At 40.8% G+C, this 26344-nt stretch overlaps 2 protein-coding genes across 16 annotated transcripts in view; one reads left to right on the top strand and one right to left on the bottom strand.

The window, feature by feature from the left end:
• On the bottom strand, nt 1–25977 carry NMRK1 (nicotinamide riboside kinase 1). 15 transcript variants are annotated; one of them, XM_069576340.1, is made up of 11 exons: nt 24946–25231; nt 24325–24360; nt 20061–20242; nt 19894–19947; nt 12846–12936; nt 12515–12563; nt 7144–7291; nt 6995–7066; nt 6270–6376; nt 4243–4326; nt 1–603 (listed from the first exon to the last, which is right to left on the bottom strand). In XM_069576340.1, exons 4-11 carry the CDS (start codon nt 19920–19922, stop codon nt 596–598), a joined length of 588 nt encoding a protein of 195 aa, XP_069432441.1. In that variant the 5' UTR covers nt 19923–19947; nt 20061–20242; nt 24325–24360; nt 24946–25231; the 3' UTR covers nt 1–595. The 15 variants fall into 15 exon arrangements, with proteins under 15 accessions (XP_069432441.1, XP_069432440.1, XP_069432437.1 ...); XM_069576339.1 differs by having other exon boundaries at nt 24943–25140; XM_069576336.1 differs by lacking the exon at nt 20061–20242 and having other exon boundaries at nt 24943–25852.
• OSTF1 (osteoclast stimulating factor 1) overlaps nt 23951–26344 on the top strand; it is a 55905-nt gene continuing 53511 nt past the window's right edge. Inside the window, exon 1 of the mRNA XM_069576331.1 lies at nt 23951–25508. Within this exon, the coding sequence (XP_069432432.1) occupies nt 25475–25508 (34 nt within the window). The 5' untranslated portion in view covers nt 23951–25474. The remainder of the gene's footprint in view (nt 25509–26344) is intronic.

Genomic DNA, 26344 nt, shown 5'->3' with positions numbered 1-26344 from the left:
TACCGTTGCAAATTGTTGATTTATTCAATGTGATTGCTACTCCTGGTAATCCCATTATTTGCAGGAGGTGGGCATCGGTATGGGATGGTGACAAATATTTTTTAAAAATTAAAAACAGAAAAATATAAAGAGTAAACCAGACGTGAGGTAAATGTTATATGATAATTGATATGATACATGCAACAAATATAGACACATATGCATACATATATAGACTCATCCACACAAACACACACATCAGCAGATTACACATATACTGGGTTGTGAGCTACATCTTATTTTTCACTTTGGATCCCATTCGTAAAAGTTTGAAAATCATTAGTCTAGTGAAATGACTCAGTCTTTGTGAGCTACGCTGTATCTGTGCGCTTCTTGGTGTGAGAACAGCATTAGGGTACATTTCTGTCCATTATCATGGATAGCCACTTACTGTTCCATGTGTTAAGGAAATCATGTGAGGCAGAACAAACGAAACAACAGACTGTCATTGTAGCAAAGTGCACAATGTATCTTGGTTATAGTACTTGAACAGATTCCTTTGAATTTTCCAATTCACTCCAGGAAGGTTTCAGTCCATTTCACTTTATGCTGTCACTCACACACCTTGGGAATAATTACAAAAAGAAAAGAAATTAATGAAGAATTCCAACTGTCATTTTATTAAATCTTCACACTAACATCAAGGTGTGTTAAGATTACACAGATTCTGGGACCAGAAATGCCGGTTTTCTTTAAAGAACTAAATTGAGTCCAAATCTCATTCTTTTAATCCTGTGCTAAATTTAAGCCCATTTTCAGATATCCAGTATTATTTGCAATTGGTATAATGATCCCTGACTTCAAGAAATGAAATAATTTGAGAACTAGAATAATATCACAAAAGGTGGCTGATACGGTAATATTCTTGTTTTGGAATGATATCCTTGGTTTGAGGAAAGAAGTATTCTTACCTTTTTTAAAAGTAAGGACGCTGAGCTGAATATTTAGTGACTTTGGCTTAGAAAGTCAATGATCAGCCTGCCGCATTCTTATCACACATCTCATGTTAGAAAAGCACACATTTTTTGGTAATCTTTGAAGCATGCAAAATATAAAAATGATTATACTCTTTGACCCAGCAAGTGCTACTTCTGAAAATTTTACATATCTTTCAAAAGAAAACCAGCAACACACACAGATATTTTACAGTACATTATTTGCCAAGGTAAAAATCTTTTTAACAACACTAAGTATCTAACAGTAGGAAATGGTTCAATAATTTTATGGCAATTATACTATTATTTTATAATTGGAAATTATATTTTAAATTCAACATAGAAAAATATCCCCCCAAATTCATTTTATTAAATTTTTATTTTGCAATTTTTATCCCTCTGATTTGACATCTTTCTTCTGCAGGAAGATATCAATGTCAGGTCTTATAATTTACTTTTAATGAGCAAAACAGAACTCAACCTTGAATCCTTTAACTGGGAAACTGGGAGAGCTATTTAGTTTTATTGTTTCATTATATAATGGACTCTACAAAGCTTATTCAACATTAAATACTAATTTAAAAATAAAAGTAAACATGGCAATTAACCATGTAAGAGAGAGATTTAAATTCAATCTTTGTTTCTGTTTCATTATTATTGCTTTATCACAATTATGATTCTGTGTTTAGAATAGAAAATTAGTTTACTAGACACTATAAGAAGCATGAGGTATATTCAACTGAAACATTTGAAGGAGTCCAGAATAGCCTGGTTTAACCTCACTGAGGGTTAAACCAGGCTATGCTAAGGATCCCTCCAGGCTAGCTTTGCCAGGGCACTGTGATTGGAAGAACTGGGAAAGGTGATGGGTTACTATAAATAACACAGTAACTTATTTATACAACTGGAAAAAAAAAAAAGAAAAAAAAAAAGAACATAAATCTTGGAGGTAGGAAAAGCTGATATTCCTTGGATTTGATGTCTCTTATAACATTTCTTTTTTTTTTTTTTCTTTTAAGCTTTATCCAATATCTCAAACGCAGGCAAGATAGTCTTACGAAAGACTACTTCCTTACAAACCTCTAGGATGTAGGTAAGGAAAGAGGAGGGTGTTACAGACATGGAAATGTACTTTCCTGTGGGTTTTCAGCCCCCGGCAAAACACACCAGCTTTTCTTGGGTCTTGGACCAGATGGCAAAAGCTGGCATTCAGTATGCAATCTGCCTGAGCTACATGATCGAGGCTCATTCATTTTTATCAGCAGATACAGCATAAGGCCAAACGTCAGCACGTGACTTGGTCATTAAAGGACAACTGGGACCCAAGCCTAGCCATTATTGAGAGAATGGAAAGGTATAGGTGTTCAACCACTGTAAGCATCAACACCCTGTAAGTACCCTATCAAGGTCAGCAAGGGAGCAAACAGCTCTCAGAGAAGTGGCTCTGGCTCAGGTGCTATCATTTACAAAGGCTGAGTCCCTCCCTTCACTCTACATTCTCTGTATCCACTGATGCTGGGGCCTGAGCTTCGTGATGGGGGGGTGGGGTATGCCTTTCATCAGAGTAACAGATGGCAGGGGTAAGCAGGCATACCTGGCAAGGATTTTAAGTTCCACTTACAGGAAGAAATTTTAGTATGGTCCTGACATTTCTTTAAATAGGTTCATACCTACATGAAGGGCTGATTCTGAAACTGGGAGTGTGTTAGGATCAATGAGCTGCCTGGCTGGGCTCAAACCTCCAGTCAGTTAGGAATTTACTGAGGACACAGGAAATCTAATTCTTTCTGAGAGATGATGACATTTGCACCAGGGGAGTTGCTTCTCACCAAAAGAGCATGTAATATTCTTCACTGCCAAAGTGACTCATACTGTCTTCTCCTGAGCCAGCTGATGACTGCATTTTGTATGTTAGCCATGCAAAGTGTTAGCTCAAACAGTGCCAGGGAAAGATCTACATCTATAGTTTTGTTTTCCCAGCACACTTTGTCTTCCTTCTTCTGGTTTCTACCTCCTACTCTGCCTTCCCTTTGGAGGATTTCTCCCCTTAAATCAGGACACCTTTCCTAAGGTACTCAATTACAAGATGCGTACATGATCCACTTCCAGCCAACCAAAGTAAGCCATCTCCCAGGCATAGTGATTAGCTTAGCAAAAGTCGTGTGACCCAAGCAGGACCAATCAAAATGTTTCCTGGGACTTTTCAGCTGGGATAATATGGAAAATTGATTTTAAAATGTTTAAAATAAAGAATTTAAAACATATGCAAAACTAGTGAGAATAACATATAGACCCTTCTGTATCCAATACTCAGCTTTGTTTATCAACTCATAGACAATACTGAAAAAGGATAAAACTGTCTTTTTACTGGGGCTATTGGATTTAGGAGGATGGTGTTGCCAAAATACTTCATGTCTGTTAGTGGAGAGAGACTGACCTCAAAATACACCCAAACAGAAAGTGAGAAATTGAGGCAGAACCATGAGGACCCCGTCGGCTCTCCTTAACTCAGTTGAGCCTGAAGCCACTGCCACTCCTGTTTTTTTCTGCTTAAGCCAGATTTAGGAGGATGTCTGTCACTTGCAAAATGTATTATCTGATATGAAAACCCTAAAGAAATACTCAATAAGTTATTTTTAAAATCTTGTGTTTATTTTGGGAAATAAGTATTTATGAAAAATCTTTGAGGAATAAAGGAGAAAGAGAACTCTATACCTATTAAAACAAGATCATCAGCATTTAATTTCACTCAATTCAAAGAATAATTTCAGTCCTATTGAAATAACAGCCATCTATTAAAAATTTGAACTAAATATCAGACATATCATTAAGAGAGATAACAAAGGGTGAATATTTTCACCCTCAAAAAGTAATCGACTCCCTAGACCCATTAAGAGTCTGATTCTGAACTGTCTTCAAAGCAATGAGGGGATGGATACGATCACTCTTACATTAGCATTCTGGTATACCATTCTTGGGGCTTCCCTGGTGGCTCAGTGGTGAAGAACCCGCCTGCCCATGCAGGAGACCTAGGTTCAATCCCTGGGTCAGGAAGATTCCCCAGGAGATGGAAAGGGCAAGCCACTCCAATATTCTTGCTTGGGAAATCCTGTGGACAGAGGAGTCTGGTGGGCTGCAGTCCATGGGGTCACAAAAGAGTTAGATATGATTTGGTGACTAAAATAACAACAACAACATTCATGGGTATGTAATGAAATATTTTTCCTGGTTGCTCCTTCACAATCCACTTTGATTGGACAATACTAACCCTTCTGTTTTGCTAGTTCTTGTATTACATCTTCATATACTTGTGAAAAGAGGTCTTCCTCAGATTTTGTTCCATCTAGATAAACTGAGAAGGGGAAAAAAGAGTAGTTCAAATGCTAACAGGCTTTATTAATATGGGATGCTTACTCTGGCATTTGGCATCTCTTGAAGATACCAAAAGTTTAAAGAACCCAGGAACTTAATTTTAAAAGAAATTAATAGCCATTAAAAAGAAAAATATAAAGCTGATACAATAGGTAAGAGATTTGGGTTATTACAGAGAAATTCAAACTAGCTGATGTGAGAATTATAAAAACAAAAAAGACACAGAGTTAAGTGGCATTGTCCATACGTCACTTTAGGAGCACCAAATAGGTGCTTTCTCAAAACAATCATTTAGGGATTAGTTCTCAAACTTATCAGGATAACCTGTGAAGCTTCTTAAACCACGTTGTGTGTGTGTGTCTTTCTGTCTGCTGTTTTGTGTGTTTGTGATTTCTGTCACGTATGTGCTGAATCTGCATTCTCTAGGCCTTGAGATACTTTAAATTGCCACAGTCAGTTTGGTATAAGAAGTAGGTTATAAGAAAATTCTGTAGGTTAAAGGAAGGAAAGAGCCTTCTAGTCAGAATACTGCAGAGGTAGGGGGAGGTAGGAGAGAATTTTGCCTGTTAAGAAAAAGATGCTCAGTTTGGAAAGGCTAGAATGTGGGAAGGCATGAACAGTATAGAAATGAGATTTTAGAGCGAGGTTCTGCCTTAGCCTTTGGAGACCTTGAGATCCTTCCTGCCCGTTTAGATTTTATCCCAGAGGGCTGGAGACTCTTTGGAAGCATTTAAGCAAGGTAGGCGCATGAGATGGTAGAGGCGGGGGGACAGGCAGTAGTAAGAAGACATCCCTGCAACCAATGGTCTAGGTCGGAAATAGTGTGACCAAGACTTCATGACAGGCCCTGGGGATGCGGAAGAGGGGTTGGACTGGACTGAAGAAGGGATCGTAAGAGCCTCCAGACCATGGGGAGGTCCCGTGTGCTTTCTGTATTTACCAAACAGGCCATGAAGTCTCTCAGAGTAGGGGCAACTCCCTTTATTCTGAAAAGATGTGTCTGCTCTGGTTGCTCTGCCTCATCCAAAAGCCTTCTGTCTCCAGCCTCTGGCATCTTCTCCATGTTGTGTTCTGTATCCCAAGGTTCTGACAATTCCTGAGCTGTTGTCCTTGACACCTCAACTACCTGCACCCTCCATATCTATTCTATCATTCAGTTCCTCTGAATACGTATGTCCCATATCACACCCTACACATCTACCCTTCACAAAGCCACAAGGGTCTGACTGAAACAAAAATTTTCTATTTACCATATCCTTGTAATAAACCTTTCTGCAGAGGGCTTCCCACTTTCCTTAGGACAATGACCTTTGGCCTTGTAAGGTACCCTTCCTGTACTACCACCATCACCCGTTGCTTGTCTCTCTCTACCACAACTTTTTTGCCAGTGCCCCCTGGCCTTTCCATGCACCATACCCACTGTCTGGGGTGACCTTCTATCCCACCCCTCCCTTCGTCCAGTTGAACCCATCATAAAGTGGTTTAAATGTGGCTTCCTTAGGGAAGCCTTCCCCAGTTCCTGAGACTGGGACAGTCCCCCTGAAGCTGTCACAGTACTCAGCATAGTTAGAAAGGACAACTTGCAGCAGGTGCGTTTAACATCTGTTTCCCTGATAGAATGTTGGTTCATAAGACTGGAGATCAAGTCTGTCTTATTTCCCTTGATAACACCAGAGCAGTGCCTTGTTCAGGGAATGCAGTCAATCAGTATTTGTTGAATGAATGACCATTTAGAAGTTGCTGCACTTTGACAAGAGTCAGAGAGAGAGAAGCAGAAGCCAGGAGAGCCAGTGTGGAAAAGGGGGGCTCTGGCTTAAAATGTCCTTTTACAATCTAACATGTGAGAAAAATGCCTTCTAAAATCCTGTGTACTTTGAGGCAGTGACAGTTAAAAGTCTTCCTTGAAGGGAAAAAGACACTCACCAATTTCCCATGAGACATTCTCCATTTCTTTTTTGTGCTTTAGGTACATGGGCCACACGTGGCCATCAAAGTACCCTGGGGCGTCTGGAGGCTTGTAGACTCTTGTACTGTCAAAACATGTAGGAAACTTCATGTTGACAGAAACACAAAACTGGTAAAGTGAAATAATGGTCAGGACCATGGGGAAATCACTCAGAGAAGGGGTAAGACCATACTTTTTAGACCCAATGCCAGTTACAAAGATAACATACGACAGACTTAGTCCTCTAATCTAAACATGAACTTTGTAACTCGCTGACTACCATTCCTAATCATCTTTTCCTCTTCAAGTGGTTTATAAAAGAATTGACAATATTAATATAAATAATGATAGCAATACTGTTATGTTGCAGTAAGCTTTAAACTAATCAGTGTCCTCAATGGCTGTAGCAGAATACAGGCCAATTAACTTAAAATCATAATCAAAATGAAATTGCTCCATATGAAGATTTAGGAAAGATAAGCCAAACAGCTTATATTCATACAAGGGCCTTTTCTTAGAAAAGTAATTTGCATTACTCCATGTGGGCGGCCATTTATGGAAAAAGGTCTTATTCTTTGTGAAGAGTTGAGGCTTCCCTTGCTTGAAAAATAACTTATACACATTGTTCAATAATGCTGTTTCCTTGTTTTTCTTAAACTCTGTCTTTTGAATTACAATCCACAAAGGCATTTTCAAAACTTACCTCCTCCTTCGCTTACATTCTTCATACGGAATTGTCAGAAAATAGCTTCTATTCCATACAGTGTCAAGGGGCCTAAAATAACAGCATATTTAGTGCATATTATTTTTTTCCCCATTCATACAGTCATTAATTGAGTGGGGAATGCTTACTTATAATGGAAGAGAAGGAAACCTTCAATAATTAAGATGGGAATTTCCTTAATGCTTTCCTCATGTGTTGATACCGGAGAGCGTGTTGGGTTTTCCATCCAGCAAGAAATGGCAGACATCATTTCCTCCATGTTAAGCGCTTCAAGCACTTCAAACAAACAGACACAAATATGAAATAAATACAACAAAAGTTTTACACTGTGGCTTTTTATGATGAGGATATCCAGTGACCTATAAACATAAAAAATAACACTATTCTATTTTTCCTTCAAAACACCTAATGAACAAACATTTTAGACAAAAAGTATAAACTCTAACATTGATACAGTGGTATGCTTGATATATTTTCATTGTGGGAAAATTTAAACACATACAAAAGTAGAGTGTAGAGTACAATGAACTCCCATGTCCCCACTTACCAACTTTGACAATTATAAACTTATTGCTTTATTTATAACTTCTATTCCCCCTTGACTATATAAATGTGTAACATTTTTGGATGACAAAATATTTATAAAATAGAAAGACAGTGACACACTGGGGAAATTACCTGCCATATACTTGGCAAAGAATGGGTATCCTTAATATATAAAGAGCTCTTACAGATAAATAAGAGGAGGTAAATCATTAAAATAATTTACAAAGAATACAAATATATAATACTCAAAACTTAAAAATGTGTATACTTTCAGAGCTTACAGTTGTTAATTCTAGAAAAGTACCCTATAACAGAAATTCTTAAATTGTGGTACTTCCAGCAGCAGCAGCAGCAGCTTAGAACTTATCAGAAATGCAAATTCTCACTCCTAGTTCAGAACAACTGAATTGAGCCATCTGTATGTAGATATATTAGAGTGGAAGATTTTAAAATTATGAATTAATCCCTTTAATAGATATAGAGCTATTAAGCTTTTCTCTTTGTTCTGGTATTTGTTTTGATTAAGTTGCATTTGGTAAGATGGTTAAGTTTTCAACTGGCATAAAATTGTTCCTAATACACTCATCTTTTTGATATTTGTGGAATTTGTAGTGATGTTGACTTTTTTTTTCTCTATTTTTTTCTTGATTAGTTTTGATTAACTTTGAGGATCACTAAGATTCATCAATCTGTAGGTTTACATCTTAGGCCAAATTTGAGATGTCTTAGACAATTACTAATTTGAATACTTTTCAGCACCATACTGTTTCTCCTCTCCTTCTAAGGCTCTGATGATACAAATGTTAGATCTTTTGTTATTGCCCCACATTTCTGTTCATTTCTTTTCAGTCTATTTTCTCTCTGCTGTTCAGATTGAGTGTTAATACTTTCTATAGTTTTGTCTTCAAGTTCATTGATTTGTTCCTCTGTCATATTTATACTGCTATTATGCCCATCCAGTGAGTTCTAAAATTTTATATCAGTTTTCAGTTCTAAGATTTCTATTTGGTACTTTTTCACATGTCCTCTTTCTTTACTGAGGTTTCTAATTTTTCACTTGATTCAAGAATGGTTACAGTTGTTCACTGAAGCCTTTTTATGGATGTTATTTAAAATCCTTGTCAGAATTCCAGCATCTGTGTCATTGTGGTGTTGGTATCTGTCTTTTCTCATTCAAATAGAAAGTTGCCTGGTTCTTAGTATGACAAGTGATTTTCAGTCTCTTCCTGGAAATTTTGGGTATTATGTTACAAGGCTCTGGAGCCTATTTAATCTTGTTTTTGCAGGCAGTTACTCTGTTCAGGTGTAGTGTGCAGGTCCAGGTTGAGTGGATGTTCAGCTGTCTGCTGAGCATCACCGTACTGAGGTGTGGGGATGGCTGTGGAAGGAGAAAGAGGCAAGTAGCAGCATTCAGGTATTGCTTCATTTCAGTTCAGTGAGGACAGAAGTTCAGCTCTCCAGTGGGTCCTGCTGACAGTAGTTGACACAACTTGGTTAGGGAAAGTGGAGTGCCACCTCACACCACCTCACACTGCCTTATTCCTTTTTTTCGCTGCCCATTAGGTATGGAAGTTCAACTTTCTTTTTGGCATTACTGATATGATTCCTATGCTAACATGGAAAGCCAATGGACCCTGCTGTGCTGGTGCTGCTGGTCCAAAAGGCGAGAAATGCACTGCGCCCTGTTAACACCATGAAGGGAAGTTGTTTTTCCTTTTGTTTGGCTACAGTAAAGTGTATATTACCAAAATAATTTTCTCTTCTATTAGGGCACTGTTTTTCTATTCCTTTGACTAAAGGGAACAATTTTTTTGAGCTCCAAAATCACTGCAGATGGTGACTGCAGCCATGAAATTAAAAAACACTTGCTCCTTGGAAGAAAAGTTATGACCAACCTTGATAGCATAAAAAGTAGAGACATTACTTTGCCAACAAAGGTCTGTGTAGTCAAAGCAATGTTTTTTCCAGTAGTCATGTATGGATGTGAGATCTGGACAATAAAGAAAGCTGAGCACCAAAGAATTGATGCTTTTGAACTGTGGTGTTGGAAAAGACTCTTGAGAGTCCTTTGGACTGCAAGGAGATCCAACCAGTTCATCCTAAAGGAAATCAGTCCTGAATATTCATTTGAAGGACTGATGCTAAAGCTGAAACTCCAATACGCTGGCCACCTGATGCAAAGAACTGACTCACTGGAAAAGACCCTGATGCTGAGAAAGATTTAAGGTGGGAGGAGAAGGGGATGACAGAGGATAAGATGGTTGGATGGCATCACCAACTCAATGGACACGAGTCTGAGTAAGCTCTGGGAGTTGGTGACGGACAGGGAAGTCTGATGTGCTGCAGTCCATTGGGTCACAAAGAGTCAGACATGACTGAGCGACAGAAATGAACTGAACTGAAAGGGAACAGAGTTGTTGGGGGTTTTTAGTTATACCTATTGATGGTTCCATGTAGCAGACTTCTCTACCATCTTTTTCCAGATATATATGACAGGCAAAAAAAAAAAAAGTGCCCAGGGAACTCACAGCAATGTCATTCCTCAAGATCCAAAGTCCCTAGTCAATATGCTCTCTTCGTCTTTCACAGTCTTGGTTTGTTGTATTCTATCCAGGGTTTTTAGTTATAAGAGGGAGGAATAGCAAGCAATGGGGCAAGCCATCTTGGGTAGAACAAGAAGTACCATTAGTTTTAATATATTTTCTTTGCATTCAGTTAAAAATATTTTCTAATTTTCATTGTGATTTGTTCTTTGACCCATGGGATATAATGAAGCGTCTTGCTTCAGGTAAAATATGATGATGTCTGGGATCTGCTTCAAAATAATACAGAAGGAGAAAGTGAGTGAGGGTATAGATGAAATATAATTGGCCAAGAGTTCATCATTTTAAAAGCAGAATGGTGAATTCATGAGAGTTCATTATACTTTTCTTGCCTCCTTTTGTATCTGCTTAAAATTTTCCATAACAAAAAGTTTATAAAAATAAGAAAAAAACCACTGATTAATTTTCAAACACTTTGGAACTTTATACTTACTCTTTTGCTATTGATTTCTAATTCAGTTCTCTGACTTAGTAGCAGTAGTAGCAGTAATTAGAATATATCTCTGTCTTACTTCAATACATTGAAATGTATTAAGACTTAAGAGAATCCAAAGTCTGACAACCTGTTAACATGTTTAGTTGATTTAACTTAATATAGCTACTGATATATTTTATTTAAAGCATCATTTTACACCATCTTCTATTTTTCCACCATCCTTTGATATTTTAGTTCTCTATTTTTTACTTCTTTTATATTTATCAGCTATATTTTAATGATTCCATCTATTTATAAATGTGATAGCTATATACTTTAAAACTATTCTTTTGGTAGTTATAAAGATTTCAACATTACCTTGACTTACCTTAAACTTGTATATTTACCTAAAGAGCTCAGAATTCTGCTTAAGATAGATTCCTGGAGGTGGGACACTTGAACACATGGCATGAATATTTTGAGGTCTTTGGGACATATGCTCAACCTCCTTTTCAAAAAAGATTGTACCAATTAATATTCACCTATAAGTTATTTTGGAGAAGGCAATGGCAACCCACTCCAGTACTCTTGCCTGGCAAATCCCAGGGACGGACGAGCCTGATAGGCTGCAGTCCGTGGGGTTGCACAGAGTTGGACACGACTGAGTGAATTCACTTTCCCTTTTCACTTTCATGCATTGGAGAAGGAAATGGCAACCCACTCCAGTGTTCTTGCCTGGAGAATCCAAGGGACGGGGGAGCCTGGTGGGCTGCCGTCTATGGGGTCACACAGAGTTGGACACGACTGAAGAGACTTAGCAGCAGCAGCAGCAGCAGCGTAAGTTATTTTATTGGGCCTATGCCCATTATTTATATGGCCTGTGCCATTATTAAATAGCACTATTATTAGTGCTTTAAAAAATCTATTCATGAGGTAAGTGGGAAAAAATAAGCTTAATTCTTTAACTACTTTTGAGGTTGACTTTTTATTGTACATTCATTAATCAAGTAACCTTATGCTTCCTGTGAATAGTTATTCACGTTATTGTTTTTCTCATTAGTTTGTAAGAACTCATTTAAATTAGGAATAAATCTTTGTCAATTATTGAAAATATTTTTTCCTTGCTTAACTCTTACTTTGTAATAATCTTTCTCACTAACCAATAGAAGAGGGGAAGAGAAGAAAAAAATATACTGGCTCAAGACACAAGAGCAGATAGCCAGTCAAGGATTTTGCCTCTCTTAAAGCTATCATGTTTCTGTAAGAACTGACTACATAACATTTTCCCTTCCAGGTTATCAAAGTTAAAAAAAAGGAACATATCTCATGGTTCTTTAAGAGAGCTAGCTTGCGTAAGTACACAATGATCTTATTAAAAGTTGATAAGACCATTAAATATGGTTTCCTAGCATGATATTCCTTTATAGGTATAAGTAGATGCTTTTCTGATGGACTTTACCCTATTGGCTTCAAAGCAGTGTTAAAGTGGGCAAGGGGGGTGAAGTGAATCTATCTAAAAAATATTTACTAATCTTTCTTGAGCAGTGACAAGATCCAGTACTTAGGTCACTGGGAAAGTAAGGTCAGGAGACATATAGTCCTAGAGTTTGACCTAGGCAAGATGGGACACAGATGATCGTCTAGGTAGCTGTGTGTGTCCTATGGAGTGATCAGAACAACAGAGACTTATCTTGCCCCACCTTCAAAAGAAAAATCTATTGTTCCAATGTTTTCAGTTTTAACCATAAAACAGGGGAAAGGGTTTCATTTATTTAAAGAGCTGAACATGTACCAGAAGCCCTTACAAAAGCATGCTTAAAGTATAGCAACATATTTAAACTTATTCTGAGACTCTCTTCAGAGATAGCAAAGTTATTTGGGTTTGAAAAAGGAATGAACATTAGCACATGATGTTCTCTAAGCTCATCTACTTACCATCATACTGCAGAAATCCATTTTCATCTGTCTCTATCTCAGACTCTGGCTGGAAAAACAATAAAGTACCCAAAAGAACTTCAGTGCAGAAATAATACAGTCATGGAAGAGGTTACAAACCTTTAACAAATGCTTTGGTGATGAGGATAAATAAAATCAAAGATTAGCTCCCATAAGTGTGCCATCTGGTGGATAAGTAACACTATTGCATTGAGCCTGTCTTCACTACAAAGCTCAATCACTTAGCAAATGCTTTTGGATGTAATTCAAGTGACATTGCTATTATAACTGTTTCGATTTAAATAAATTATTTGAGAAGTTTCATAGATACCTTAAAAAAATCATCCTGAGATATGACACTGCAGTTTGGAAGGTGTTTCTGCAAATTCTTAGCCAGTGTTGTCTTCCCACCATTTGTCACACTGAACCAAAAAAAAAAAAAGAGAATACTGAGAAGGAAGATGCATTAAAAGAACATAAAACATTTAAAACTGACCTTACAAAAAGATATTTCACACAATATGTAATAACCAAGAAGAATTATTTCCTTTATAGATAATACTTCTTTGTTTGGCAAAACTATAGGCCCAAGTAGGTCTTATGAAACAGACAGGATGGAGCAGAAAGGTAACTAACTGCTGGGCAAGTGAACTGGGTAATATTAAATACTAAGACTTAAATTACAGCTATTGTAGTGGAAGTAGAACAATTTTTTGTCTATGCTAAAACATTTACAGAGTTCACATGGCACTCAGAGAAGGTGAGCAGCACATCTTAGTGCAAATATATGAAACTGTACATGCTCACTATGATTCTGTCTCAATGTACAGTGAAGAAAAGTGCAGGAGTGGCTTATTACAAGCCCACCTATCAAGGCTTCTCATCTCCTGTGGGTGCCTCCTTTCCTTCTAATCTCTCTCCACTGGTTGGGCTGGTTGGGAGGTCCATTGTAACTTACTGCATCTAGTAGTTACTTGTCTCTTCTGGCTGGACTGTGACATCAAGGAGAATGGGGACCCTCACCACCTCCTCCGCGTATGTATCCAGTTTTCTGGTACTCAGAAACATGCATAGTGGGCGCAAAGCACACCTCCTCTCAGTAACTCAGATTTTTTTTTTAACCTAGGGCTGATGTAACTGTAAAGAGTCTATGGACAGATTCAAGGTTTTTGTGAACTTGAAAAAAATTTACATCTTTATTTTCACTAAATTCTAACAGATTTTTGGCATTTCCTTTCATTATAAATATAAATCAGAAACAACACTATTGTTAATTGTACCTTTGACTTTTTCACCAATTGAAATCACAAATAGTTTCATAACATGTTGCACTTGGGGCAGACATCTTGTATTAATACCATTGATACTCATTATTACTTCAAATTTACTGTAGTTTTTAGACTTACCATTGGACAGTGCTATTTAGTGAGTTAACAAAGAAGCACGTATATCACAATGCTACAAATTTTGCTTTTAAAAATATTTTTATAACTGTATTAATATCACAGTTGGTTTCCTTTGCATTCCTCTGTTATTTTGTGCACTTAAACCACTACTGTAAGAAATCAAGACTTCACCATACCATCAAATGTCTATACTACAAAAGACTCCTGACTGCACATGTATTTGTAAGAACCTGTGCTTATTCCCCAGTAAGATGAACTGTAATATGTTTATAATCTAGAAAGGGAAAAGGATCTAATATTTTTTCATCAAAATTTTTTACTAGATATAATTAAATTATTACCAAAATACCTTATAGCTACAAAGTAAAAGGAACTTGATTCACAATTTTTTTTTGTTGCTGTTGTTTAACCTTCAGTTCAGTTCAGTTTAGTCACTCAGTTGTGTCCGACTCTTTGTGACCCCATGAATCGCAGCACGCCAGGCCTCACTGGCCATCACCAACTCCCGGAGTTCACTCAAACTCATGTCCATCGAGTGGGTGATGCTATCAGCCATCTCAACCTCTGTCATCCCCTTCTCCTCCTGTCCCCAATCGCTCCCAGCATCAGAGTCTTTTCTAATGAGTCAACTCTTTGCATGAGGTGGCCAAAGTATTGGAGTTTCAGCTTCAACATCAGTCCTTCCAATGAACACCCAGGACTGATCTCCTTTAGGATGGACTGGTTGGATCTCCTTGCAGTCCAAGGGACTCTCAAGAGTCTTCTCCAACACCACAGTTCAAAAGCATCAATTCTGCGCTCAGCCTTCTTCACAGTCCAACTCTCACATCCATACATGACCACAGGAAAAACCATAGCCTTGACTAGACGGACCTTTGTTGGCAAAGTAATATCTCTGCTTTTCAATATACTATCCAGGTTGGTCATAACTTTCCTTCCAAGGAGTAAGCGTCTTTTAATCTCATGGCCACAATCACCATCTGCAGTGATTTTGGAGCCCCCAAAAATAAAGTCTGACACTGTTTCCACTTATTCCCCATCTATTTCCCATGAAGTGACGGGACCAGATGCCATGATCTTCATTTTCTGCATGTTGAGCTTTAAGCCAACTTTTTCACTCTCCTCTTTCAATTTCATCAAGAGGCTTTTCAGTTCCTCTTCACTTTCTGCCATAAGGGTGGTGTCATCCGCATATCTGAGGTTATTGATATTTCTCCCAGCAATCTTGATTCCAACTTGTGCTTCTTCCAGCCCAGTGTTTCTCATGATGTACTTTGCATATAAGTTAAATAAGCAGGGTGACAATATACAGCCTTGACGTACTCCTTTTCCTATTTGGAACCAGTCTGTTGTTCCATGTCCAGTTCTCACTGTTGCTTCCTGACCTGCATATAGGTTTTTCAAGAGGCAAGTCAGGTGGTCTGGTATTCCCATCTCTTTCAGAATTTTCCACAGTTTATTATGATCCACACAGTCAAAGGCTTTGGCATAGTCAATAAAGCAGAAATAGATGTTTTTCTGGAACTCTCTTGCTTTTTCCATTATCCAGCAGATGCTGGCAATTTGATCTTTGGTTCCTCTGCCTTTTCTAAAACCAGCTTGAACATCTGGTCAGTTCATGGTTCATGTATTGCTGAAGCCTGGCTTGGAGAATTTTGAGCATTACTTTACTAGTGTGTGAGATGAATGCAATTGTGCGGTAGTTTGAGCATTCTTTGGCATTGCCTTTCTTTGGGATTGGAATGGAAATTGACCTTTTCCAGTCCTGTGGCCACTGCTGAGTTTTCCAAATTTACTGGCATATTGAGTTTAACCTTAGTCCACACAATTGGGTTGGATATAGGCAACCTCCTTAAAAATGGAAAAATGGGGACTTCTTTGTTAGTCCAGTGCGCAGGGCTCCAAGTTTCCAATGCAGGGGGCCTCGATTAGATCCCTGGTTGGGGAACTAGAGATCCCACATGACATGTGGCAGGCCAAAAACAAAGTAAAATGTGAAAAAAAGGAAAAGTGGGAGGGTGGGTTTACCCTATGTACTGAGTAAATGCTGTTGTGAGAATTTTTTCTCCCTCTAACAAAAATGTCTGTAATCTATATTGAATGCCCATAATTTAGTTACTGAATTTTGGTTTAAAATACATAGTAAACAAGGGTAACTTTATTACAGTATGAGCAATCTGGCTCAAAAATGTATTATTTTCTAGACCTACCTCTTTAGTTAAGATCATGTAGGTGAACTAACAAGATTGCTTTTCACTGACTTAGCTGGAGCCAATGAAAAACAAGCACCTCATTTTTTTTAGAATCAGAGGAGATGGACCAGCTAGAAGGCAGTCCAGGTCAGAGAGATGTGGTGGCGGTGTTGGGGAGGGGGAGGAGGGGAAGAATTTAACCCGTCTGAGCCTAGAACCTATAATTCGTCTGCAACCATCCTGGTGAGCTGACACCTTAAGACTCAACTCTTCTCCTTCAGCATGCTCATAACCACCGTGCACCAGCAGGCTCACAGCTTCCTTTGTGTGCTCTCCAACCACAGGGCCAGACTGTCCAGATGGAGCAGATTCCATCCTGGGATATAGGGAAGGAAATGGGTTTACTTGGGCCCACTTCCTCCTTTGTTCACAAAATCCAAATAAATGCACAACTTCTAGTCCATTTTTCTAATGTGACAAAAATTTTTAGTCCATTTTTCATGTGACAGGTAACAAGAAAGGTCACTGTATTTGGAACATGGTATCTGGCTACGGAAATGGCAACCCTCTCTAGTATTCTTGCCTCGAAAATCCCATGGACAGAGGAACCTGCTGGGCTACAGTCAATGGGGTCACAAGAGTTGGAAATGACTTAGCGACCACCACCACCACTATCTGGCTAGGGAGGAATTAAAAAAAGCTGTCTGTAATTACTCCAACAAGTGGAGAATCCCTCCTTGAACAGACAGAATTAAAATTCCCATTGTCCAGTTTAGGAACTAAGGGTTGAAAAGTTGTATGTTCATAAAAACTTGCCCAAGGTAACAACTGGAGATGAGATACAAAATCCGACTCTAACACCCCGGGAGTTTACATTTTTTAACATCAAGGAACTTCGTGAGAATCTGATGAAGGTTATAAAACCTTTCCCTAGAAAAATGAATATCTTCACACAAGCATTAAGTTTCACAAGGTTCATGGATGCCCCTTGAATCCTTCAGAAACTTCATTATTCCTTGCAGTCTCAAGTGAATAATTAGTTCAGTTCAGTCACTCAGTCATGTCCGACTCTTTGCGACCCCACAAACCGCAGCATGCCAGGCCTCCCTGTCCATTACCAAACTCCCAGAGTTTACCTAAATTCATGTCCATTGAGTTGGTGATGCCATCCAGCCATCTCATCCTGTATCGTCCCCTTCTCCTCCTTCCTTCAATCCTTCCCAACATCAGGGTCTTTTCAAATGAGTCAGTTCTTTGCATCAGGTCGCCAAAATATTGGGAGGAAGGAAGTCAGACCTTCCAAAGAACACCAAAGACTGATTTCCTTTAGGATGGACTGGTTGGATCTCCTTGCTGTCCAAGGGACTTTCAAGAGTCTTCTCCAACAACACAGTTCAAAAGCATCAATTCTTCAGCGCTCAGCTTTCTTTATAGTCCAACTCTTATATCCATATACAACTACTGGAAAAACCATAGCCTTGACTTGATGGACCTTTGTTGATAAAGTGACGTCTCTGCTTTTTAATATGCTGTCTAGGTTGGTTATAACTTTCCTTCCAAGGAGCAAGCATCTTTTAATTTCATGGCTGCAATCACCATCTGCAGTGATTTTGGAGGCCCCAAAAATAAAGTCTGACACTGTTTCCATTGTTTCCCCATCTATTTGCATGAAGTGATGGGACCAGATGCCATGATCTTCGTTTTCTGAATGTTGAGCTTTAAGCCAACTTTTTCACTCTTTCCCTTTCATCAAGTGGCTCTTTAGTTCTTCTTCACTTTCTGCCATAAGGGTGGTGTCATCTGCATATCTGAGGTTATTGATATTTCTCCCGGCAATCTTGATTCCAACTTGTGCCTCTTCCGGCCCAGCATTTCTCATGACATACTCTGCATATAAGTTAAATAAGCAGGGTGACAATATACAGCCTTGATGTCCTCCTTTTCCTATTTGGAACCAGTTTGTTGTTCCATGTCCAGTTCTAACTGTTGCTTCCTGACCTGCATACAGGTTTCTCAAGAGGCAGGTCTGGTAATTAGTTCACAGGGCAGCAAATTTTAAGTACAAGAGAGATACAGCACAATGTGTTTGGAGGAAGGCAGGCAGGAACTGCAGCTGAGTCTGGCAAGGGCTTTGCAGAAGCAGCAGCAGCAGTAAAACAAAATCCTGGCCCATGCTGAGGAAGAGACAGCGAAGACAGGCTTTCTTAGGGAGTAATGCACATGACAAGAAAGCATGACCCAGATTTCCACACGGAGGGCTGGAATACTGAGATGCGGGGCATTTATTTGCATATATGCGGAATGAAGGTTGGATTGGATCCTATAGTGGATCTGGTAGTGGCCTCCCTGGGCTCCCCCTCCTGCCACCCTGTTTCCAAGGTCTGGTTTGGAGTGACCTGCTCTCAACTTCAGAGCAGGGCCCCACTGGCCTAAACCAATCAAGGCAGTCCCCTTGCTTTTGCCTTCGACTGTGACTGTGGGTATGTGACACAGCTGGTCGAGTCTAAGAGACCCTTGGCCTGGGGGAAGCAGAGTCCCTGCCCTAGTGCTAGGCTTAGAAGCAGCACGAGGTCCCAGGAACTGCTGGTGGTCTCCTGTGACCAGATAATGGAGCCAACTTTAGACGAATTCAAAAGGAGGAAGACAGAGAGAAATGGAGTCTCTGGTGACACCCCTAAGCTCCTACATCAGATCTTTCCTGTACCCTGCCTGCCCCTGACGCTAATACATTTTATTATTTTGGATGGTCCTCATATATCCAGAAATTCAGACTCCATTTTAAATAATTGGGAACCACGGGATATTGTTCATCAGGTGAGAGAATAATTAAAAAATTTTGTATAAAGATTAAACTGGTAGAGGTATGTAGGAAAGATGAAGAGGAGGAGACTGGAATCAGGGAATATAAGGGCTTGAATTAGGATGGTGGCAATGAGCATGGAAAGCAAGGGATGGAGAAGAGAAGCCAAGGCAGAGAAAAACTGAACTTCGTTCTAATTAGACGGGAGCAAGTCAAGGCAAAGTTCTGGCATTTAATTCATGCAATTTAACTTTTAACTGATGACTCACTATAGTAATGTAATACAATAATACGATGATCTCGCCCAAATTACAACATTTAATTTCAATAGTCTTGACTATTTTTTAACTAGACTACACATAACATGAAAGTACTCAGAAGAAAGATGAATATAATGCACTAGTGAAACAAACAACGTCCTCTTGAGTTGCTGTAGCCTCATTTGAATGCCCACTTCTGGTTACATGGGTAAGGGTGACCATATAATTTAGGACACTTCTAAGAGGAAGAGGGGTAAATGATTAATAATCATGCCACGGGAATAAGGACTACTTCAAGATAAAAAAGTATGGGGAAAAAGCAGTAGAGGTGAGGTGGTTCCTCATTCCACGTGTCCAAAACTGAGCATAAGTGGAAAGAAACAATAGATTTTCTAGGTCACAGTGGAGGAGCAGCCACGTGGAGAATGATATATCACCCCAAACCAAAGTAGCATCTGATGAGGCCTTGCCGCTGGTGTCAGCTTCAGAAAATAAAGTCAGGCAGGTAAACTTTGTGTACTGACTCTCTTGTTTCTGTTTACAGGAAACTCTCCCATTTCTTGGCATCTACGTAGCCAATACTTAACTGTTTTAAATTCAACAGTGGCTTGCTCTCTTTTCTCTTTCCTTTTCACTGCTTCTTCTCCCACCACATCCACATGGCAACACTGTTTGGACATCCTGAGTATATTGACCAGCTATCGGTAGCAAAATTACTCACCCACTGATTCCAATGACAAATGTTTTCATAATTAGCTTTGAAAATCACGTCTTCCTAAAATTAAAAAAAAAAAAAAGGATATCACTTAGGTGTCCAAAAAGATAAAAGAGAGTCCTAAATTAGGAGGGCCAGCTGAAGAAGATGCTACTGAACTCTGGGTTACCCACCTTGGATTACGCACATTCCATGGGAGAGCTTCAAACAGTACTAGCTTCTCTCTGCCATACTCTCGTGCTAAGCGCCAATGGCGGGTAGTACTCAGGGCCCGACAGCCAAGTCAAGAGAACTAAAAGGGCCCCCATGGCCAAGCACACATCCCTGAGGGTCTGTTTTCAAGGGCAGGGAAGAGCTGCAGAGACATGGGGCATATTACAGAGTTTCACGCTCCCCTCAGGCAGATGACTTGTCACCTACATGACTGAATCACCCAAGAATGACCCATTAACCCCAAGGCAAGGAGTTGGCTGAGATGGCCTCTTTTTCCTTCTGACATGGGGAGAAAGTCACTGCTGGCCAGAGGCTGGAGGGTGCTCCAGGCAATTAAAGGGTGCTCCCATTAAGGGTGCTATTTCCTCACTATAGGGCCAGGGTAGAAAAACTTTTAGTAATGGGCCAGCGAGTAAATCTTTGAGACTTTGTCGGCCAGGAGGCAAAGTCAGGGTTATTATGTAAGAACTTACAAGAGAGAAACCATTTCCACAAACTTTTTGACAGAAGCCGAAACATAAGATAGCATATTCAAAAGCAGAGACATTACTTTGCCGACTAAGGTCTGTCTAGTCAAGGCTATGGTTTTTCCTGTGGTCATGTATGGATGTGAGAGTTGGATTGTGAAGAAGGCTGAGTGCTGAAGAATTGATGCTTTTGAACTGTGGTGTTGGAGAAGACTCTTGAGAGTCCCTTGGACTGCAAGGAGATCCAACCAGTCCATTCTGAAGGAGATCAGCCCTGGGATTTCTTTGGAAGGAATGATGCTAACGCTGAAACTCCAGTACTTTGGCCATCTCATGCGAAGAGTTGACTCATTGGAAAAGACTCTGACGCTGGGAGGGATTGGGGGCAGGAGAAGAAGGGGCCAACTGAGGATGAGATGGCTGGATGGCATCACTGACTCAATGGACGTGAGTCCGAGTGAACTCCGGGAGTTGGTGATGGACAGGGAGGCCTGGTGTGCTGCGATTCATGGGGTCGCAAAGAGTCGGACACGACTGAGTGACTGAACTGAACTGAACTGAAAACATAATAATAATTGAGTACTTTTTTTTGTAATGCATGTCTACAAATGAGAAGAATGGGATTCCTTTTTTATTAGGATAACATCTCCCTTACTGAATTTCAGAATGAGTGTTTCCTATTACAAAATGTTACAAGTGTTCAGGCACTGGGCTGGGTTTTAGCTGCAGGCCGCTGCTGGCTGACCCCTGGTCTGGAGGTGGAGGGCAGTTTAATGCATGGCCCCCTAAGCTTTACCAAAGTACTCTTGCGGATATTCCAAGGACCACTGTCATCTCCTTAAGTGAGAAGATGAAGCCCAGCAGCAGGAAACCTTAGCACAGTGGTTTTAGAAGGTTGTCTCTGACTGATGCTGCTCTCTATTCCTGACTGTTCTAGCGGAATGATTAGGAACCTAAGCTGTGCCACCCTGGGTACGTGGTGTCTAGTCTTGGCTGCCCTCCCAGTTCCTACCCTGATCTGTATCCAGACTCCCTCTGTGGGGATAGTAGGGAGAGCAATCTGGTAGAAAGAGGGATAGTGTTCCTTGGCTTTTCTTCAGCTTTTCTGGAACACAGTTGGCCCTTGGTGTCTGAGGGCTCCCCATTTGCAGATTCAACCAACACTGGTTTGAAAATATTTGGGGGAAAAAAAATTAGGAAGTTCCAAAGAGCAAAACTTGCATTTGCTGCACCAGCAAATATTTACATAGCATTTGCATTGAATTTACAATTATTTCCACAGGATGTCCATTGTATTAGGGATTACATGTCTAGAAATTATTCAAAGCACGTGAGAGGATGTGCACAAGTTAAATGCAAATACTTTGCCATTTTATATAAGGGACTTGGGCACCTGCAGATTTTGGCATTCCTGGGTTGGTGGGTATTGTTCTGGAACCAATCCCTACCACCCTTGATACTGAGGAACAACGGGTATTCCAAATTGAGTGCAATTGGGTAAGGTGAGGTTCCAATTTCATTTACTAGCCTATGTGAGACAAGAATGTGACTGTGACAGAAATAAAATAATACATCAGGTTGGACATCTGAGTTTTACTGGGAGTTGCATAATATTGAATATATTTATCCCCATCCAAATTGCCAAAGTGTATCAAGGAACAATTACATATAATGAGTATTATAAAATAAATTTTTACATTGTAATTTTTCTGCTTTTGAATTGTATTTTACCCTATTCTTATTTTCAATATGTCAGTGCTAGCCTGCCAACTATCCTTTTTTAGGATGGGAAAGGCTGCCCTTTATCCTGAGATGGTAGCTTTCTTACATCTTAACATCTTGCACTTTTAAAACATGTCCTTTTTCTTACAAACTTATGTTGGCAGTAAGTAATAATAGATTCATGTCCTTAATTAGCAAAATAAGAACAAAAAATTCATAGACTTTGTTGTTCCTTGCTTCCAGCGCACCTATTTTTGGATAATTTATCACAGCCTAAATTCTCAAGCCTGGAGAGATACAATCTTAAGAGATCACATGGTCCACACTCCTTCATTCTGCACAAGTTGAAAATAGCCCAGGCAATGGAGTGACTTGTTCAAGATCACACATACAGTACATGGAAAACTAGAGGGAATTCCCTGGTACTCCATGGTTTAGAACTCAGCACTTTCATTGCTGGATCCAGAGTTGGATCCTGGTCAGAGAACTAAGATCCTGCAAGCCACACGGTACAGCCAAAGAACAAAACTAGAAACAAACCTAAACCAAATGAGTCAACTACTAATCGTCTTTCAAAGCTGCTAAAAAGCACTTTACTACCAGGAGCAGAGAAAGGATGGTGTACATGCGCTGCCTAATTGTGAGGCTCTTCTGTATAACAGATGTTATTTTGATTGATTTATTATTGGTGGGGTATTTTCTGTGCCCCAACTGGAAAAATCATAGCTTTGACTAGACAGACATTTGTTGGCAAAGTAATGTCTCTGCTTTTTAATATGCTGTCTAGGTTTGTCATAGCTTTTCTTCCAAGGAGCAAGCATCTTTTAATTTCATGGCTGAAGTAATTGTCTGTAGTGATTTTAAAGTCCAAGAAAATAAAAAAAATAAAGTCTGTCACTGTTTCCATTTTTTCCCATCTATTTGCCATGAAGTGATAGGACCAGATGCCTTGATCTTAGTTTTTTAAATAGTTTTAAGTCAGCTTTTTCAGTCTCCTCTTTCACCTCCATCAAGAGGCTCTTTAGCTCCTTTTCATTTTCTGTCATTAAAAGCTGTAGATATTTCCCCTGGCAATCTTGACTCCAGCTTGTGAGTCATCTAGCACAGCATTTCTTATGATGTAGTCTGCATATAAGTTCCATAAGCAGGGTGGCAATATACAGCCTTGATGGACTCTTTTCGCAATTTGAACCAGTTCTGTTGTGCCACGTCCGGTTCTAACTGTTGCTTCTTGACCTGCATACAGGTTTCTCAGAAGGCAAGTAATGTGGTCTGGTATTTCCATCCGTATATTTAAATTATTTTACTACTAAACAGTACATTTTGGATACTAAACTGCAAAACAGTCACAGGTGGCATGTGTAGAATCAGCAGATTATAAGAAAGCTAGCAACTCCCTAGTAGGAATGGATGATGACAAAACTAAAAAGGTTTTTCAATCAGTTTCAACACCAGCCTGGTTTTTCTAGAAGAGTGAAATGTTTCAGGACTTCTCACTCAATTTATTTTCTTCAACATTTTGATTACTTTCTATGTGACAGGGAAGTCTTTTTCTACTATTTTTTTTTTTTTTAAACTTTGCTCCCTTTTGGTAAACACCAAGGCTTGCCTGTCCGAATACACAACCCTTGCCCCTTTGTCTTGTAATCACTGTTTCACTTAATTCCTAGTAGACTTCGAAGCTTCATTTTACCTAGACTCTCATGCAAAGGGTTTTCTTCTCAATTTTTATCTCCCCCCCTCTATACAAGTGATTTATCATATTGCCTATACTATTCTAAATTTTCACCCGCTGCGTTTCTTGTCTGTTCTAGCCCCTGCCTCCCAGTGGAGATTCAACCTGCTAGGTCTGGGGTGGGCAAACTTGCTCTGCTAAGTTCTGGACCGTAAATGTTTTGGGTTTCGTGGGCAGCTGCTCAACTCTGCTGTTAGGAAGTGAAAGTGGCCACAGGCAATACAGAAGCAAATGAGCGTGGCTGTGTTCTAATAAACTTTACGGACATTGAAATTTGAATTTCATATAATTCCCACGTACCACAAACTCTACTTCTTTTGATTTCTTTTAATCCATCTAAAAAAAAAAACGTGAAAATCATTCTTAGGCTATACAGTAACAGGCAACAACGAGGGCCTCCATCAGTCACTCTCAACGCTAAAGGAGGAAGATTGCCTCCTCCGATAGGGATCAAGACCTCACCCCTACCCCAGTGACTTCTCCCCAAAACCTGTATGGTCTCCAGAAGACCGATTCCCATTTTAAGGATTATTAGGGGGCGTGAGAGTAGTACCCCATTAGGACAACACTTTCTCCTGGGCAGGCCACTTAGTTTATTTAGGGTGGTAGATATCCTGACAGAGCTTGCAAGACACGGCCAGGCTCAGGCTCCAGCGCAGGAACACTCTCGAAACACCTCCAGGCCCCAGCGAGTCTGCGTGGCGGGGAGCGCGGAGTCAGGCAGGTACTACTCACCGGGCGCTAGTTCGTTCGACTGCTCCCGAGCAAAGCGGCACAGGCGATCGCTACGCGCGCGCCTGTCACTAACCCGCCGCAACCCCTGAAGCTCGTTAACCAAGAGGCGCACAGCCTCTTTCCCCGCTCCCCTTCCGGGTCAGAGGCTGCCCAGGGTAGAGAAGGCCAACCTAGGTTCCGTACCACCTGGAGCGGACGCAGCAGCAGGCTCTGGCCGGCGTTGGGCGGGGCGGGCCTCCGGCGTGCGTGGCCTCGCGCCTGCGCGCGCGATCCTGCCCTGTCCGGCCCTTTCCCGACCAGGGTGCGCGCGGCCAGGGCGGCCCCGGCGCGAGCCTGCGGCTTCCCGGTCCGGCTCCGCCTGGTTCTGCCTCCCGGCGCGCCGCCGTGCGCGCCGCCCGCGCTCCTGCCGCGGCGGAGCGGGCAGCCGGGGAGCCAATTAGCACTCGGCTAGGCGGCGGCCACTTCCTCGTCTGCGGGGCCGCGCGCCCCGGACAGCTCGGTCGGCCACGGGGCGGGGCGGGGCGGGGCGGGGCACTTCGCTGAGCCGCCTTGCCTGCCTCGGTTTGCCCGGCTGCCGAGAGTAGACACCGGTCCCTGGAGGCGCACCGCTGCAAAGCAGACAAAAAGAAACTGAGGCGCTCAGAGTGTCGGCTGGAGGCACGTTTGGTTGACTTTCCGTGCGTGGTCTTCAGAATCAGCCGCTCCAGGAAGAGAGATGTCGAAGCCGCCACCCAAACCAGTCAAACCAGGTAAGGGAGGTGCTCGGGGGATCCCGGGCCGGTAGCGGTGCCCCGCGCTCCCTCTGCCCCCTTGGCAGGGCAGGTCAGGCACGTACCCGGCCCCGAGCCTCGCTTTCGCGATCCACGCACCAGGGTGGGATTTGTTGCGTTCGCTCCAGGAGACAGATCGCAAGATTTTCGAGGAATTTGAAAATTTTCATTTTTAAAGAGGAGTCACCCTCGGTTTTTCAGCGTTGTCATTCGCTGCAGCTTTCCCATCGATGTGATGGCTACGTCCCATTGACGCTTTCCTGGAAAACAGGGCCATTGATCTCCCTTAGGGGGGAGAAAAAAGTCTTGAAATGGTTTTTTCTTCATCCACTTCCTCTTTTTTTTTTTTTTTCCTTCACTGTGTGTCACTGTCAAGTTTGAGTTCTTGACCGGCCAAAGCGAACGGGAAGTGCGCTGCTTATAGGGTGGGGTGGGTGAGCGAGTCTCCTTCGGGACTTTAGAGAGGAGCAGCAAATTGACCTTAAGATCTTGGGAAAAGCGTTTAGGAAACTGTAGTTGAGCTCCTGACTAGAAAAATCTAGGCTGCGGCAGCGTAATCTCAGTTATTACTATTCGGAAATGTCACTTTATAGTGCTGAACAAGTCCTTTGCTTTACTCCCTCTGTGAGTTTGTCGAGTTAAACTGGAAAGGGTGAGATTTCCTCAAAGCAGGTCTTTTGGCGAATGTTCCTTGTTCATTTCTTCTTCGATCCTTAGAATATTTTCTGGGACAGGGAGAAAGAATTTAAAAGGGACTGAGGCATTTCAGTTCGATACTGTAAGAAACTCATACCTTCATTGGGTAGGTGATTACA

The sequence above is a fragment of the Ovis canadensis genome, chromosome 2 (genome assembly GCF_042477335.2).
Source record: "Ovis canadensis isolate MfBH-ARS-UI-01 breed Bighorn chromosome 2, ARS-UI_OviCan_v2, whole genome shotgun sequence".
NCBI lineage: Eukaryota > Metazoa > Chordata > Mammalia > Artiodactyla > Bovidae > Ovis > Ovis canadensis.
This window is presented reverse-complemented; position numbering and strand designations above follow the sequence as displayed.

Excerpts from the sequence above, each read along its gene's own strand:
- NMRK1 (XM_069576335.1), bottom strand. The coding sequence starts at position 19,922 with ATGAAAACATTTGTCATTGGAATCAGTGG. Across the intron at positions 7,292-12,514 it reads TGGATTTCTGCAGTATGATG|TGCTTGAAGCGCTTAACATG; the intron begins GTAAGTAGATGA and ends GTTTGTTTGAAG. Across the intron at positions 4,327-6,269 it reads GAATGTCTCATGGGAAATTG|TTTATCTAGATGGAACAAAA; the intron begins GTGAGTGTCTTT and ends TCCCCTTCTCAG.